Source organism: Myotis davidii, unplaced genomic scaffold, assembly GCF_000327345.1.
Source record: "Myotis davidii unplaced genomic scaffold, ASM32734v1 scaffold107, whole genome shotgun sequence".
In the NCBI taxonomy this organism is placed as follows: domain Eukaryota; kingdom Metazoa; phylum Chordata; class Mammalia; order Chiroptera; family Vespertilionidae; genus Myotis; species Myotis davidii.
The window spans coordinates 2,491,009-2,507,007 of record NW_006383012.1 but is presented as its reverse complement, the minus strand read 5'-3'; the positions used below and the strand labels follow the sequence as shown (position 1 = coordinate 2,507,007).

General features: G+C 47.9%; 1 protein-coding gene across 1 annotated transcript in view; it reads right to left on the bottom strand.

Annotated features, from left to right (window-relative positions):
* Positions 1–3,994: 3,994 nt before the first annotated feature.
* DUSP5 (dual specificity phosphatase 5) overlaps positions 3,995–15,999 on the bottom strand; it is a 94,270-nt gene continuing 82,265 nt past the window's right edge. The window contains exons 4-6 of the mRNA XM_015557956.1: positions 11,472–11,620; positions 7,497–7,716; positions 3,995–4,742 (exon numbers count right to left, since the gene is read on the bottom strand). Coding sequence (XP_015413442.1) covers positions 4,336–4,742; positions 7,497–7,716; positions 11,472–11,620 — 776 coding nt within the window. The 3' untranslated portion in view covers positions 3,995–4,335. The remainder of the gene's footprint in view (positions 4,743–7,496; positions 7,717–11,471; positions 11,621–15,999) is intronic.

Genomic DNA, 15,999 nt, shown 5'->3' with positions numbered 1-15,999 from the left:
AAAGTCCATATCTTGATTGGGGGGGTGGTTATATCACTGAATATATACATTTCTAAAGAAATCATTTAACTACAATTAAAATAGGTGAATTTTATACTATGTAAATTACACCTCAATAAAGCTGATCTTTCAAAATTATGAACATCAGCTCTGGTCAGGTAGCTCAGTTGGTTAGAGTGTAGTTCCGTCATGCCAAGGTTGCAGTTCAATCCCCAGTTAGGGCCCTTCATCCCTTTGACTCTCTGATTTAATCCAACCCACTAATCTAGTCTTTCAGAGATCCCCAGTCAGGGCACATACAAGCACCAACCAATGAATGCATAAAAAATGGAACAACAAGTCACTCTCTCCCTCCATCTCTAAAAATCAATCAATAAAAATTATGAGTATCATTAATTCCCACTTTGATATTGTTCTGAAGGGAAGGCATAGGTGCCAGGAGAACATTTAATATAGAATCCTGAAACCTCAGAAGGCTTTCCTGAGGAAGTGAAATCGGAGTGAGGTACTAAGGAGGCCCATACATGAGCAGGTGAAGAAGGGAGGCATGGGGCAAAGGCCCTGAGGCTTGAATCCTCTCCATCACAGCCTTTCTGATAGAAACCCCAGTTCTGCTTGCCGAACCTTCACAACAGTGGGTAGTTCACTGCTGCAATTATTGTAATTAATAATCATGACCGCTATTCATTGAGGACTTGTTATGTCTTTAACTTCATACCAGACAATTATTTCTCATAACATTTACTCTTAAAAAATTGTACCCACAAGGTAGATTCAATTAGTATTCCTCTTTTATGGATAATAACGTCAAGGTTTAGGGAAATGCAGTACTTTGTCCATGTTCACACAGGTAGCAAGTAGCAGAGACAGAATGCAAACTTGGGTTTTTGAAACTCCAGCTGAAGTTCCTAGACACTATGCGACTTCAGTTAGACACATCACTGGCTCTCCCCTCCAGGCCAAACATCACTACCTTTCCCAACTCTTCTTCATATAACATAGTCTCAACCCCTTCACTGCCCAATCTGTAAACACACTAGTTTGAACACCTACTATAAGTCAGATGGGTCCCTCTTGAAATGCCATGTAATCTCTGCTCTCCTGATATTTCTAGTCTGGAGATGAACATTGATACAATAACCAGAGGTAAATGAATACTTTTTAAGGTTTGGTGAAATATGAAGAAAAGATATAGGTAGGGAACTATGACAGATAGAACTGGGACATCTAACCTAGCCTGGGCATCTGGAGGGCTTCCCTGAAGTGAAGTTTGAATTGAGATGTGAAGGACCAGGGATTATTTGGTTGAAGAGTGAGGTTTAAGATATAACCTTAAGTTATAAGGTCCTATAAGTCAGGCTGATGTAGTTCAGTGTTTGAGCATCGACCCATGAACCAGGAAGTCACAGTTCGATTCCCCATCAGGGCACATGCCCAGACTGGGGATGCAGGAGATAGCCGATCAATGAATCTCTCTCATTGACGTTTCTCTCTCTCTCTCTCTCTCTCTCTCTCTCTCTTTCTTCCTATATGAAGTCAATAAAAAATATATTTTTAAAAATTGCCAGAGGTAGGCTAAAATTTTGGTTCTGAGCTGCCTAATGGCCTGAGCAAGGAGGGAAAAGGGCAGTCATGAGCTTTATGGTGTTCAGAAGATAAACCACCAACAATTCAGATGCATACAGCCTTTCAGGGTATTGAGATGGGGCATTTTTCCCAGTCCTCACACAAAAGAAACCATGGTACACAGGGCTCAGGCCAGCACCTGGATGTGTGGCTGCTCATACATTGCTTACCCGTTAGGCCCAGTTCAGGAGCAAGGGTGGACCTGAGAGGGAAACTATGGAGGGGAACTAATATCTCTATTCTCCCGGACACATCTCTACCTGAAAGGTTGCTAGCGGCCAAGAGAGGTGTTTCTTCCAAACTGGGGATGAAGAAAACTGGGAAAACACCAACTTAAATTCCCCATCCAGCACTGGAGGCCAGTGTAAAGTTGCTGTTGGCCAAAATGGAGCTGTAATTAACAGGGAGGCTGTGAAGGGCATGAGAGCTACAGAGCCATCTCCAGCTGTGGGGCTTCGCTTGGCTTACCCTCCAATGACTCACTGGCTTATGAGTAATCCTCCCAGGCCTGATTTAGAGGACTTACTCACCCTTCAGAGGAAGACTCTAATGCAATAAAGCAAATGTCGGCAAGTGGGATGTGGCGTAGCGCATCACCCCAGCCTGCACCCAGCTTCCCACTCCCTGGCTCTCCCAGCCTGAGGCCCCTGCCGCCACTCAGCACCTGGAACCGTACCGAACAATGGGCAGGCTTCCCGGACAGGTTCCAAGGCTGAGCACAGGCTCAGAGATAGGAAAACGAGGCCGGACCTCAGGCATCAGCTAGACCAAGCCTTGGAGAAGTTTGGTCCGGAGAGGCTGGGGATGAGCTCCAATGCCCTAGAGTTAGGGGTGAGTGAGGGCTGGAATCCAGGACTTCCGCCTCCCTGTCTAGTGTTCTTCAGCCCCCTTTCCTCCCATGGAAGCCCTGCATGGACTATGCAGATGAAATACAGTCCGAGTGGCATTCTTACCTGAGGACTTTCCAAGGAAACTGGGAAGGAAAGACATGTGGAGAGCAAGGCCTCAAGCAAAGCCTTGGAGGTGAGATGCTTAGAAAGAGCTGGGCTACCTGGGCTTGGCCACCATCTTGGTATTCGCCGACATGGTGTCTGTGGGAGAGCGGGAGGCCTTGTTGGGCCTTCCAGAATCTAGGGGTACCAGTTCACTGGGATGGCATAAATTCCAGCCAGTTCCTGGCTCCCTCTTCTCAGGAAACAGGCCCCAAAGAGTTGGCATAGCCAGCTGTGGGAAGACGTTTAATACAAAGGAATACTCAGAAGGCAAGTCAACGCAGCCTTGGGTTTAAACCCACTCCTGAGTAAATTACCTGGAAGAATTAGTTCCAAGGGTAAAAAAGGCGGAAGCAGGCACTTAAGGTGAACCTTCACCTAGTTTGCTTCCCCATTCCTTGGCTATTTTCCCAACCTTTTCCGAGTGTCTGCCACATGAGGCACTGGAAGAAGGCCGACTACAAGCATGGTGTTCTGGTTTGCTGGAATCCAGGGTCTTAAGCTTTAAGGGATTTTTGGGATCATCTAGTTCCGTTTGCTCATGTTATAGATGAAGAATCTGAAGTTCAAGTCAAATTCCTTGCCTGGGCTCATGGAAGTGAGGAGCCCAGAGTGAGTGGACATGCTGATCACCTCACCGTGTGGCATGCACCCAAGGACTTCTCTTGCAAGTGAGCTCTCAAATGGAAAGCATCATATTCTGAATTATGACCACTAGCTTGTGAGTGGATGCACAGGCTCATGTCTACAGCTACAATCCACCACCATCACCTTCGAGTTTCTTTGGAAATCAACCCAGTGAGGCAGGCTCGTTGCCCCCAAAATGTATTTATTCCTCCCTTAACCCAATTCATCAACACAGAGAAGTTTTTCTTTTTACTATTTTTATTTAACACTATAAAAAAACGACGACAATGACGACCAATTACATACTGCTTTTCTTCACATTTGTATGGATTTTAGGAAATTATTGCCTTTTCCCCTGGAGAAATAACCTAGACAAAATATAAAGTAGTACCACACTACGAAATCTACAAATCCTAGAAGTCAACATCTTGAAGACAATCTCCAGGGGTAGGGGGGGGAAAAACAAGTGTCGCAAGAGACGAGACAAGCACATGTAAGGACGGCAAGCTGGGGAAAAAGACCGTGTCAATGACACTGACCCAGACAGTAGGTACGCTTTTCTCCTGGCACCCACGCCACCACCTCAAATGGGTGATTTTTGGTCTATGGTCTAAGGAACTCTCTTTAAAATGACACAAGAGTTGCTTTGAGTAGAGGTGTAACAAGAAAGGTTCAAGTATGAGTACGAGTCATGCCAAAGTCCAAAGTCAGGGAAGAACCCACAGTGAAAAGGCAACTCTCTAGCAGACACTTTCTCCCATGTTGCTGCAGGTGTTTATTGCCTTACGCTTGAAATGAAAAGGCGAACTTTGAGGTGCCAGGACTAGGCAGTCCTGAGAGGGCAGGGGGGTCTGGAAGTACAGTAGTCAGCACAAGCTGTGCTCTCATAATGGCTTGGCCTTCCTTCGGTCCCGAGAACCTACCCCGAGGTCAGTCTGAAGTTCGTTTGCAAGCCTGGGGACCCTTCGCTATCCCACTGGAGCAGCGGGACAGAGGGGGTCTTCAGTATTGCACAGGTATGAAATGTCCACCAGTTTAAAAAGCAAAATCACAGTTGTTCTTGGGGCTGGGCGGGTTCTCCCATCCAGTTTTAGCAGGATGTGGCTGTGGCCATGGCGCTCCTGCTGAGCTCTGAGACCGTCGAGTGGGTGGGCACTGGCGCCAGCACCGAGGTAGGGAATGTGTAGTAGGAACCCTGTACATCAGGGCTCAGTGTCTGCAAATGGGCTCTGAAGGAAGAGCTGGCTGCCTCCCCTTGGCAAGAGGGAACCTGGGGGGTGGGCGTGGAAGGCAGGATCTCAGATTCATACTGCAGGAGCTGGCCCATGAAGCCAAAGTTGGGCGAGACCACACTCCTCCTCTGCTTGATGTAATCGAAGGCATCCTTTAGGCGAAACTGCCTGGTCTTCATGAGGTAAGCCATGCAGATGGTGGGTGAACGGGAGATCCCAGCCTCACAGTGGACCAGGATCTTGCCTCCCTTTTCCCTGACACAGTCTGGAAGGAAAAAAAGACAGTGGTATTGAGTTGGGATTAGAACCCAAAGGCAATGCCAAACACAAGAATTAAACACAGAAGTGACCTAGCTCTCAAACCATCATGACTGTGCAACAGCTGTCGTCCTACATCAGACTTCTGCCAGTCTTTAATCCCCACTGGTGAGGACAGAGCTTCTGGGGCCCCACCAATGTCTTTCCCAATGTAGGACCTTTCCAATCCTTAGAGCTGCTTCCCAGTGCCCTGGGATACTTGCACAGATTCTACCACAGAAGGTTCTAAACCTAGAGTAATCCCTTCCTGAGGATGGCACCTTAACATAGATGGGTTTCAAGAGGGCATTGGAAAAGCCTTGAAATTGCAAGCCAATTTTCATCAGGTATGCACATTTTTTCCTTAGAGAGTCCCAGGTTCAAAGACTGACTTAGAGAAGCAATTCCTGCCTCTCAGGGCCTGAGTGTAATGGTGATGACCTAGCCCCACTCCCACCCCCCCCATCTTGGTAGACGCCTTCCGGCCTCCCAGGCACCCTGTCTGGCTATGCCAGGGCAGGATGCTTGGCTCAGCTCCCAGGGTTCCCACTACCAAACATACAATATATAGTGCAGAGCCACTAATTATAGCCCTGGCCAAGTGACGCTTACTAGATGGATATAGATGGCTTTTCGCAAACTCCATCTTGCACAACAATGGGAGTCATTGCTATAAAGCTACCACCATCAGCTAGAATTCTTTAGCTCAATATGACAAAAGGGAAGGTAGGGTGCCCTCCTCTTCTGTTCCACTCCTGCCCCCAAAAGAGCTACAACTGTTAAATATGGGAATGGGTCAAAGGTTAAACATAAATACACATCAAAGAAAAATAAAAACCACTAAAAATATAGTCTTTCCAAGTCCCTCTCTTGCTGCTAAAAAAACAATTACATCACCGGAAGTTAGATGTACGTGGCACTATGTAAAGCCATGGTATGTAAAAACATTTAAGATTTTGAAGGACAAATAAAAAATCAGCTCTCTCACCCACCTCCCTCCTCAAAATCAAGGAGTTTACAAATGAATCTGCAAGACCTGAAAGATCAAATTTCTGAGGAGTCAAAGAGGAACCCTGGAGTTTCCCCATCTAAGAACACCCCACTGCAGCTTATTAGAGGTGCCCCCAATTCAGTCTCTGACTCAAAAGGAAAAAGGCCTGCAAATTAGTTCAAAGGGGACCCCAAGTCCCTAGCATTACAGGGTCATGACTCTCATTTTCCTTTGCTCCTTTGTTGGCCTCCTTGTAGTCTAGTTTTCAATTGGCACAATACCACATCCAAAAAAAGCAGAAGGCCTTCTGGATCCCACTCTACCCCTCGGGGCTTGTCTTCCCCGTGGCACTCCTGTGGCATTCCCCTTGGAAGGGGTCAGGGCATGGCTCAGCCTCAGTCTCTCCTTCCACGAGCAGGGCAAGGAGACTGGGGACAAGCATCCTGTGCTTTCCTAAGTTGTGGGTGTGTATGTTTGTGTATGCAAACGGACACAATACACACCCAGGATGGGGAGGGAGCCTTCTGAGAAATGGATGGGGGCGGATTTCATGACCTCACTGAGTAGCTATCAGGCCCAGAAGGGCAAGGCATTCCCAGGGGCAGGGGGAACAAGTCAAGGCTTTCCCACCCTGAACCCACCATTGAGGCTGCCTCTCTGAAACTCCAAAGGAACCATCTCAGCCGAGTCGCTCAGGGGACAGGCTTAGCCTTTTGCCTTTGGTCAGTTTCTGGATGGTTTCACATGAAGCAGAAGTCATGTGTGACGAGCAGAGGGGGCCATCATGTGGCTGCGGGGGGCCCTTTAATTGCTACCCACACTAAGTAATGACTGCTGTGCCCGACACCTGCCTTTTCCCCCCCGCCAAGATCCTTTCAAACAAGATACAGGAAAATCACATCTCAGCTGCAATCGCTATGCATGCTCAAGGGAAAGGAGGACCCTGGAACTTAGAAGGCAAGGCCATAAGGTTGGAGAGTGGGGCTTGCAAATCTGAGACAGAAAAAAAGTCAACCCAGCCTCCAAAGAGGAGGAATGGGGGAAAGAGATGTCAAAGGGGAGAACAATTAAGCTACATGGAGGAGCTGGAAACCCAAGGCCCAAGGGAACAGAGGCTACCAGGCCTACACAGCAGAGAAAATGGGTAACTGACTCACAGAATAGAGAAAGGATGCAAAAGATGCCAACTTTTCTGTGCACAAAGCATGGAGCTTGAGTCAAGTGCTACCTTTAATCCAAAATTAGCTGGAAATGCAAAACAAATTGCCCCCCAAAGCTTGTTAAAAACTGTGGAAAGCTGCCAGGGCCCTTGGGGCTTAGTGCGTAAGTAGTGCTCTCTCAATCCTTCTGTTTGCATTTAAAAATATCCCAACCTGCGTAGAAGGCACCGTGAGGATGACTCTTTCTCGCCCCTGCTTCCCTTGTGTGGAGATTTCGCACGGACACGCTGTGCTTCCCACCCAGCCAGAAACCGTAACGAGGGCGGCAGCTGAATACTGCCATAAAATTATATTAAGTTATCGTGCAGATTAAAGCTCCTATGAATAGCAACTCAAATCTTCCCCTCTGCCTTTTGGGTGGCTGTCTCTCGTCTTGGCTCCAACTCTCGATGACTGCATATAGAAGAGACTTTTCTTCTCTGTGATGGTAGCTGCCATCAGTCCATCAAAATCCAAGACCTTATGTCCCTACAAGGCGCCCAGAACAGCAGAGGGGAATGGCTGAACCTACCAATGAAGTCTATTGCTTCTTGAAAGTGGGAGCTAATGTCAGCCGTGTGGCTGTCCTCCACGGGGATCCATTTGTAGTGTAGGTGGCTCATGCAGGCCTCGGAGGTCCGCCGCGAGACATTCAGCAGGGCCGTGATGTGCAGGTTGGCGAGGAACTCGCACTTGGATGCATGGTAGGCACTTCCAAGGTAGAGGAACGGAAGGATTTCAACTGGGCCGCCCTGGAAGCAGGGGCAAAGGACAAGCAGGAAATATTGGATTAGCCTGCTCACCTGGGAGAGGAAACAAAACAACCCTGACCTATTTGTGTTAAGGTGGGAGGTTCCCTTCCCGGTTTCCAGGTAGAGAGAGTTCAGAGCCAAGGCCGTTCAACCAAGAGTGTGGGTGAAGCCTCCATCCTGGCAGACGCTCTAACCCTCCATTACTGCTGGCGACTCAGTGATGGCAAAGCCTACATGGTGAAGATTTTCATTTTCTTACACATAGTGAGGAAGTAGGAAGTGCCAGCAGCCTTCCTTTGCTAATGAGGATGAGAAGCAGTGGGTGTGATGGGGGGGATGGAGCTATGTGTGTTGAAGTTCTAGCAGACCTGAGAGCACCAGCGCAAGCCCTTCAACTTGGAGAGCAGCCTTGGTTTCTTTCTAGATAAAATGGAAAAGGGTTCAATAGGTGAGCTTCCCCCCCCCCCGCCCACCCCGCCCCTTACAGTCCTGACGTTTTGTATAGTGTATTTCATTAAACCCAGGACACTTTTAATTTTTTTTCCAATTAAATTTATTGGGGTGACATTGGCTCACAGGATCATACAGGTTTCAGGTGCACATTTCTATGTTACAAGATCTGTATATTGCACTGTGTGCTCACCACCCAAATCATCTTCTGCCCCCTTCACCACTACCACCACCAGCACCCGCTAGGTCCAGAGATGTTAAAATGCGCTCCCTGGAGCTCTAAAAAGTTGCTTCTTAGAAGTGAAAATAAGTCACTATCTACCCAGAATCCTCAGACAAAGAAAAGCTTTTAGGCCATGAGCAGAGGGGCTTCCCCCACCTCTGATCATCTTCATGTGGAGCAGCAGGTTTTGTTAAGAGATGCTTATATCCTCTTTCTTTTGGGGGACCACCCACATATCAGGTTTCTAGTTAAGGAGAACTCCACTGGAACCAGAGATCACCTAACCTACCCCCCCCCAACCCTCCCCACTCCCCACCCCTGAGGCAAAGCTAAAAAGAGCTCATAGCTGGTCAGACCCTGGCAGTCTTAACATTTCCAGGTCTCCCATCTCCTTGCTTCCTTTTGTTGCTGTTGGCAACTGCTGGCTCAGGAGCATCCCACCCTGGTCCCTGGGTTCCACTGCCCTAGACAAGGGCTCTAGGGCCCATTCTTGCACCCATCCACAGCTGGGAGGGACAAGGCTCTGTGCTGAATATGTAAGTTTAGGGGCCAGCTTCCTGGGTGCATAAATAAATACCCTCAGTGTATAAACAAACAAACAAAAGTTAGCGGTAGCTGGAACAATGGGATTCCCTGGAGACTCAGAGGGAAACAATGGGCTGGAGGGACAGTGGCTGTCTTTGGGAGCCTTTTCCACATTATCCATCCGCTTCCTGTGTTTCCATTTCCTGTGCTGGAACAAGAGCAGAATGGAAACTCTGCCAGACCCGTACTCGGAAAGGGAGCACGGGACGAGGGCCAGCAGCAGGCAATGCTCACACTCCCCTGCATGTGGTATTTGCCTTCTCTTTCCTGGGAAGTCAAGTGTTCAGGCAAAGACCAGTTTGGCCACTTGGAAGAAAGTTCTAGAGCAGTGATTTTCAACTGGTGTGGCACAAGCATTTTTAAAACATGCCATACCTGTCTATTTAGTCAGGGGCACTGACCTGTCTTCCCTTAGATTGTCACATAAAAATTGACAACAGCCAACACAATAGCCGTCTGGTGTGCACGCCCTGTCTTGAACCATAACTATATAGGCCATATTGCATCATATTGGTCACATCGAATAATAAGGTTGCATCTGACTGGTTAATTCTTGGTACCAGAAATCCTTATAAAGCACCTGATTTTTTAAAAAGTCACTTTGGAGGGGAAAAAAAAAGTAGGTAATTACCATTACACTATTATTATTATTTTGTAAATCAATCAAAATTATACCTACGTTTTTTTGTCAGATCAGCAAAAAATATGTTTTTGGTGTGCCACAGAATTTTATTAATTTATTTAATGCCATGAGATGAAAAAGGTTGAAAATCATTGTTACAGAAGATTTTGCAAAAGGTATTAATAGTAACAATGACTATTTTTATTAGGACTTATTGTGGCTGCCCTCTGGGCTTAACACTTTAGTTAGATGTACCTATAATCTCACCTTAGTGCCTGGAAAACGCTGACAACCAGGCACGGAATCCTATCCAATTGCATATGGAGCTTAGCCCAACACCCCTGAAACTGTTTTTCTTTTCTTTTCTGAATCTTGTTTAGAGTCAAGAGGAAGAGGCCAAGGGCCTACAGAAACCCCAAAGGTTAACAGGGCCTCGCCCGGCTTCTAGGAAGCAGTGCTAGGGGGTTCCCCAGAGGAACCTGGAGGCACAGCAGGGCCTCCCCAGTCATCGGTGGGCCAAAGGTCTGTGGCTCTTTTACAACATCCTGCAAGTTCTTGTTTCTCTTTCATTTTCGGAGAAACAAGGATAAAAAAAACAACCCAAACAACAAAACAAAAATAGAAATCTAGCTAAGCCGGATGCCCGTGGCTTGTAAGCTGAGGGTTCATCCCAGAGTGTATTTTGATAAAGGAAAACAAACAAAATAAAACCCTGGCACCACACCAAGCTAATAGGCTTCCTGACCAAGGATCCCATCCAAGGAAAGGTCACCTGGCTTTACTTGGAATTTATCCCCAGGGCAGAGTTCTGCTCATGGCAGGCAGCTGACAGGTTAGGCGGCATTTGAAATCTTCCTTTTTATGATTTTGGATATGTTCTTAATTGGGGGGGAATTTTGAAAAGACCCTCCCACCAAATCAGAAGGACCCTTTTCCAGAAGATGTGTGGGAAACAGAACAGGGCCCTGAAAAGAACCAGAAAGGGGAGTTAAGAGAAGGGGGAGAAGGAGGTTCTGGGTCTAGTGCTGCCATGGACCCAGCTGCAGGATTTTGGCAAATCCATTACACCTCACCAGCCATGAAAGTTTCTCCCGCTGTAAAATTGGGAAGGTGGGTTTTGATCTCTGGTTTCTGCCAGATTTAGGTCCTTGCCTCCCTTTTCCTCATCCTCCTCCTTTCTACTTTATGCTTCCTTTATTGAGTTGTCACCAAGTCCAATTTTTGAAGGAAAAAGAAAGCCCACACATTTATAGAAACACGCAGTCCTCTAGTATGACTTGATCTCCTCTGGTTCCAGAATTTATGGAATTATAAGCATCAGAAACCCTTAGGTGAGCCTGCTTGCTTAGCCATCCAAACTGTAGTTTCACTACAACCCTCCTTCTACTTCCCTCCACTCCCACCTCATTCAGTTAAAATACCAGTAAGACACACCTTGACAGGTACTAACTAACTGGGCTGGTGTGCAGAAACTGCAGAGCATGAACAATTACAAAGAACAACAACACAGGAAGCCTGAAAGTCAGCTCTGAAACATCTTCAGGGAAACCTAAGCCAGTATTTGGAAGCTTCTCTGCACCTCCCAGGCCAACTAATAACAATACATCGTTCACTTCCTCTTTTCTCCAGAAACTGTCAAGCATCCTGTGGCTCGTTTGCTCTTGTCAGCTTGTTTGCTGGAAGGAAGCCCGTTTACTCTTGGATGGAAACTCAAGTTGGCAAGCAACAGAGGCTCTCTAAAGCGAGAGGGCTCTGCCAAAACCCTGATCCGCAAAACAAGCAACCAGGGCCGCTGAGCAGGGAGAGGAAGAAGAGTCAGGGTGCCGAGGAAGGAACGGGAGCCAGGAGCCGCGACAGCACTTCCACTCCACATACCTGGTCATGAGCTGGCCTGTAGCTGATGCTGAGCACTGGTTTCCCACACTGGCTGATGAGGGCTCTCTCGGTCTCAATCTTCTCTTGGGAGATGGGTTCTACGTCCACGCAACAATCAGGATATTCCGAGTAGAAAGTCTCATATCCCCCTACAAGAAAAAACAAAACAAACAGATATAAGCATTGATTTCTCGGACTGTCAGAAAATGCCCACAACTAATCAATACCCCAAGTGTGGAACAGTCAAAAATATTAGGCTGCCCTAGCTGGTTTGGCTCAGTGGATAAGATGTTGGCCTACGGACCAAAGGGTCTCGGGTTAGATTCCGGTCAAGGGCACGTACCTCGGTTGTAGGCTCCTCTCTGGCCCAGGCCCTTGTTGGGGGTACGTGCAGGAGGCAACCAACCGATGTGTTTCTCCCACATCGATGTTTCTCTCTGTCTTTCCCTCTCACTTCCACTCTCCCTAAAAATCAATGGAAAAATATCCTTGGATGAGGATTAATTTTAAAAAAAAGGCTAATATAGATTTTGGCCACATAAAAAAATGAGCCAAACCAACTAATAGTTTTATAGAATATAAATGGGGTCTACACACACACAATTCTAAAAAGCTATAGGTCAGAGAGGCAATGATTAACTTTTTGTGTCTATCAGAAGCAGCTTAAACTGTAAAAGGAAATATATCTGACATCTGGAAAATATTAACTAAATCCCTCCAGAAAACCAAAGCTATTTTCTCTCTTGTTTATCTAAAATGCAGGTGTGATTATGCAGAATTTCATTAATTTTCAAGAAAGAGACTCCAAAACCGGTCTGTTTCTTCCCTAACTCATCAGCTCTAAACTGAATTATAGAGGAAACCCCCTCCATTCATAAGGGAATAGGGGCTAATACGAGGTTTAAACTCGGGGCAATAAAACAGCCCTGGCCTTTCTCACTCCTAAGGTGCTAAGAACACTGCTGACAATTCTCTCCATAGATCCAATTTAGAGTAATCAATCTAGGTTATTACCTTCCCAACCAAACTGCAGGAATGAGGCCTTCTGAACTTAAATCTCAGCCCCCATAAATCAAAACTGTCCCCTGGATTAACACCTACCCTCTCTTTATATTTCCTTATTACCCTTCCCTCCTGAACTTTCTGTTCCCTGCATGCCCTCAAACCGCTGTACTGACAGGTACGATTCTGTAAACATTCTTAATATCACCTTTAAACTTCTCCAAATGGGTTGCTTAAGGTAAAAAAGTATCTCTAACCAAGTCACAGAAATACGAGTGTATACATACAGATAAGGCTTTTCAGGCCCAGTACACTCAGTGGGGAAGAACCCAGTACAACCTGGCCCCTGGAAGTCTCAGAATGCCGGGGGCTGGTGGGTGAGCAGGCCGGCCTTGCTTGGGGAAGCACTTTGCTTCCAATCCAGAAGGACCTAAGGCAATTCCTAGAGCCTCCAAAAACCGGCTTCTGCCATCTTCTGGCCCAGAGAATTCACTTGGGGGTCAAGTCATCAATTAAAACTATGCATCCTGAGGCCATGTATTTTCCAGAAGCCTCCCTTTTTCTTCTGTCTTTCCCTGTTGTGAGAGCCCCGCAGTGGAGCACGTGGTGGCTTTTTAAAACCCCCGCGGTAGACGAATGGTTAATGGATTACATGGCAGTCTCCAGCTCCCTCCCAGAAGCCAAAGCCAATTCCTTGAATGAGTCATCTTGCCATTACTGCTTCCTCTCAGCTTGCTGGAACTGCCCTGGCCCCCTCCAACAAATCGCCCGTTGGGCCGCCCCGATGAGCTTCTGGTCCTCCACAATGACCATGTTCCTGGTCATGAAGACAGGAGGCCATGTGGGAGGGGGACGGAGGCAGGTATTCCTGGCATAGTGTACCCCTCCCCGCAACCCTAGCCCCTGGCCCCCTTCTTTCCCGGGGGCAGAGAGAAGCCAGACTTACACTGACACAGAGCTTCCTTGGAAGAGGAAGTGAGTAAATCACTTCCTGTGCCTGTGCCTCAACATTTTGGGTTCCAGGAGACAAACTGAGTGATCAGGGACGGGAATCTGGATTAAGAGTGGCCCAGGCCCTCCCAAACTTCAGGACGAGGCTTGGGAAAGAGAAGCCTTCAGGCCACCCCATCTCTGGGCTTTAAATAGAGCACTTAAGAGGTGGCTGCCAGGAGGACCGAAAGGAGGTGCAAGGAGGTGCGGGTGTAGGCTGGGTCCTGTCTGCCAGTTGACAAAATAAGACAGGCAGACAATGAGTCTCAGTGTCACTGGGGGACAGATAAACAGGGCCCTGCCTCCTCAAGCTGGGGTCAGGAGGAGTCCTCCAGATTAGACGGTCTCTGTCTTTCACCCACTCCCATCAGAGGCGGGGAGAGACAGAACATTCCTCTCTGCTGCCTCACTTGAGAGCCTTGGCAATTCTTTTGGCTGCTTCAACTCTCTTCAGAGTGATTCTGTGTTCTATCACCATCACACTGCCAGGGGAGCGGAGCCAAGTGCATGGACACTCTATATAAATATGCACCGACAAGGCCATTTGGTCACCAACTCATGACTGATTGTGGGGTTTTTTTAGGGGTTGGGGGGAGATGAAGGGATGCCAAAGGCACTGTCCCCCCGAGATCTGAGATGCCACTGGATTAAACCTGAACTCTTAGATGGACATGAGTTAGGTAAGGAAATAAAAATTTTCTTCAGCAACAACTTAAGCTTTAGTAGTGTTATAAGGATCAAGCGATTTTTACTGAAATTTAAAATGGGCATAACTTTTGACCTCGCAAATCTCCAAATGTACTGATAGCGCACCTGCAGAAGCATTTGGATAAAAGTATACTTACTCTACTACACTGTTTCAAATAATGAGGCTAGCAGCAACCTATTGGCTATCACCAAGGGACTGGTTAAAAAAGTGAACCAGACAGGAATGCTCTGATACAAACTAATCTCCCGAGATCTAGTTGTGTGAAAGAGGGAAGGACAGGAAATATACAGTCATTATATTTTAAAAAAGAAACTGGTGCAAAATTAACTTTAAAGATGAACAAGTAATAGTTGATGGTTGTCTCTGGGAGTAGAACTGGGTTCTAAGGGTGTCAGAAGACCCATTGTTCATTGCACAGCCTTTGTGCTGTTCAAAGTTTTACTTATGTATGTTACATTCATTAAAAACATTTTTAAACGTTCATTTTCTTGAGATGTAAGTCACAGAGCTGCCTACCTCCTGTGGCCACAACCCCTAAACTGTCAGCATTGCCCTCTTGGAGAGGGACAGGGGGCAGAGATGGGACCAGGAGGGGTTTCCTGGAACCTCTCTTTCATGCTAATGGAAGGTGGAAGCTTTTCCTGTAGTCACTGCTAAGAACAAAAGACAAAAACCACATCAGGAAGAGAAATCAGGAGCCATGTGTGAAACCTTTGCAATCTTGGAGGGCTTCCCTCCATCAGGGAGGGGTGTGTGTGGGTGGGGCTGAAGCTGGCTGGAAAAGGAAGATTATCATCTGCCTTTGCCATCTCCCTGGGAACCAACAGGGGACGGTCTGCCAGAGGTGCCAACAGAGGTGGGAGCTGTCCGGCCTCAGGAATCTCCTGGCCTGGAGGTGTGTGAAATCCCCCAAATTGCAAGGTTTTAAAGCCAGGCGCTCACTCTCAGCTCTCCGCACGTGAGTTCTGAACCACATCACGGTTACATCTCAAGGTCTAGGCATCAGGGTTGACAGGGCTCCCACACGTTTGAGGTTACAAAGGACTCAAATACAAGGAATGAGGGAGCGGTCTTAGGAAATAAACCAGAAATCGATGCTCTGGCGGTTAGCGCATCACCCACCCACCACCGAAAAGTCAAAGTCCTCTCCGCAGCAGGTGCAACGGGCAGACCGGTGCCACCGCTTCTGGGGTCTCAAACCAAAGGCAACAGAATCCCCTCCACCGCCACCCTGCGGCACCCCTCCCAGCTCCTGGCTCTCCAGCCACCTCCGCTTGGCTCAGGACCCAGGAGGATCCCAGGCCGGGGAGGCAGAGGGTAAAAAACAGTGGGAAGGCTGTTAACTCCAAATTAAACTAGAGAAAGGTAAGGGGGTGGGAAGGAAAGGGGAAGGCCGGAGGAAAACAATAAAAAGCAATAAAATGAAAAGGAAAGGAAGGGGAGGGACTCGCCGGGGTCAAAAAGGCAAGAGGGGTCGGTGAAGACTCAGCCTCAAGTATGTTAATTGTCCAGGCAGGAGGATCCCGCGGCGCCACGCTCCTTGGGGGGAGGAGGGGGGGTCGCGACCTGCGGATTCCGTCGGATCCGTCTATCAGGAAGGCTCAGCGCCCTGGCCCCAGCGGGACCGGCAGCGCCCGCACCCGGGCCGCCAGCCCCCAAACTGCCAAGCAGCAGCGCCCCCAGCTGCCCAGCCACCTCGCCCACCCAAGGCGGCCAAGCGGTCGGGCGCTTTCGAGGAACGCGGGTGGGAAGGGGAGCGCAGCGCCAACCCGGGCAGTGCCCACTCCGGCGCGCGTGGAGCCCAGTGTGCAGACTCGGGCAAATGGA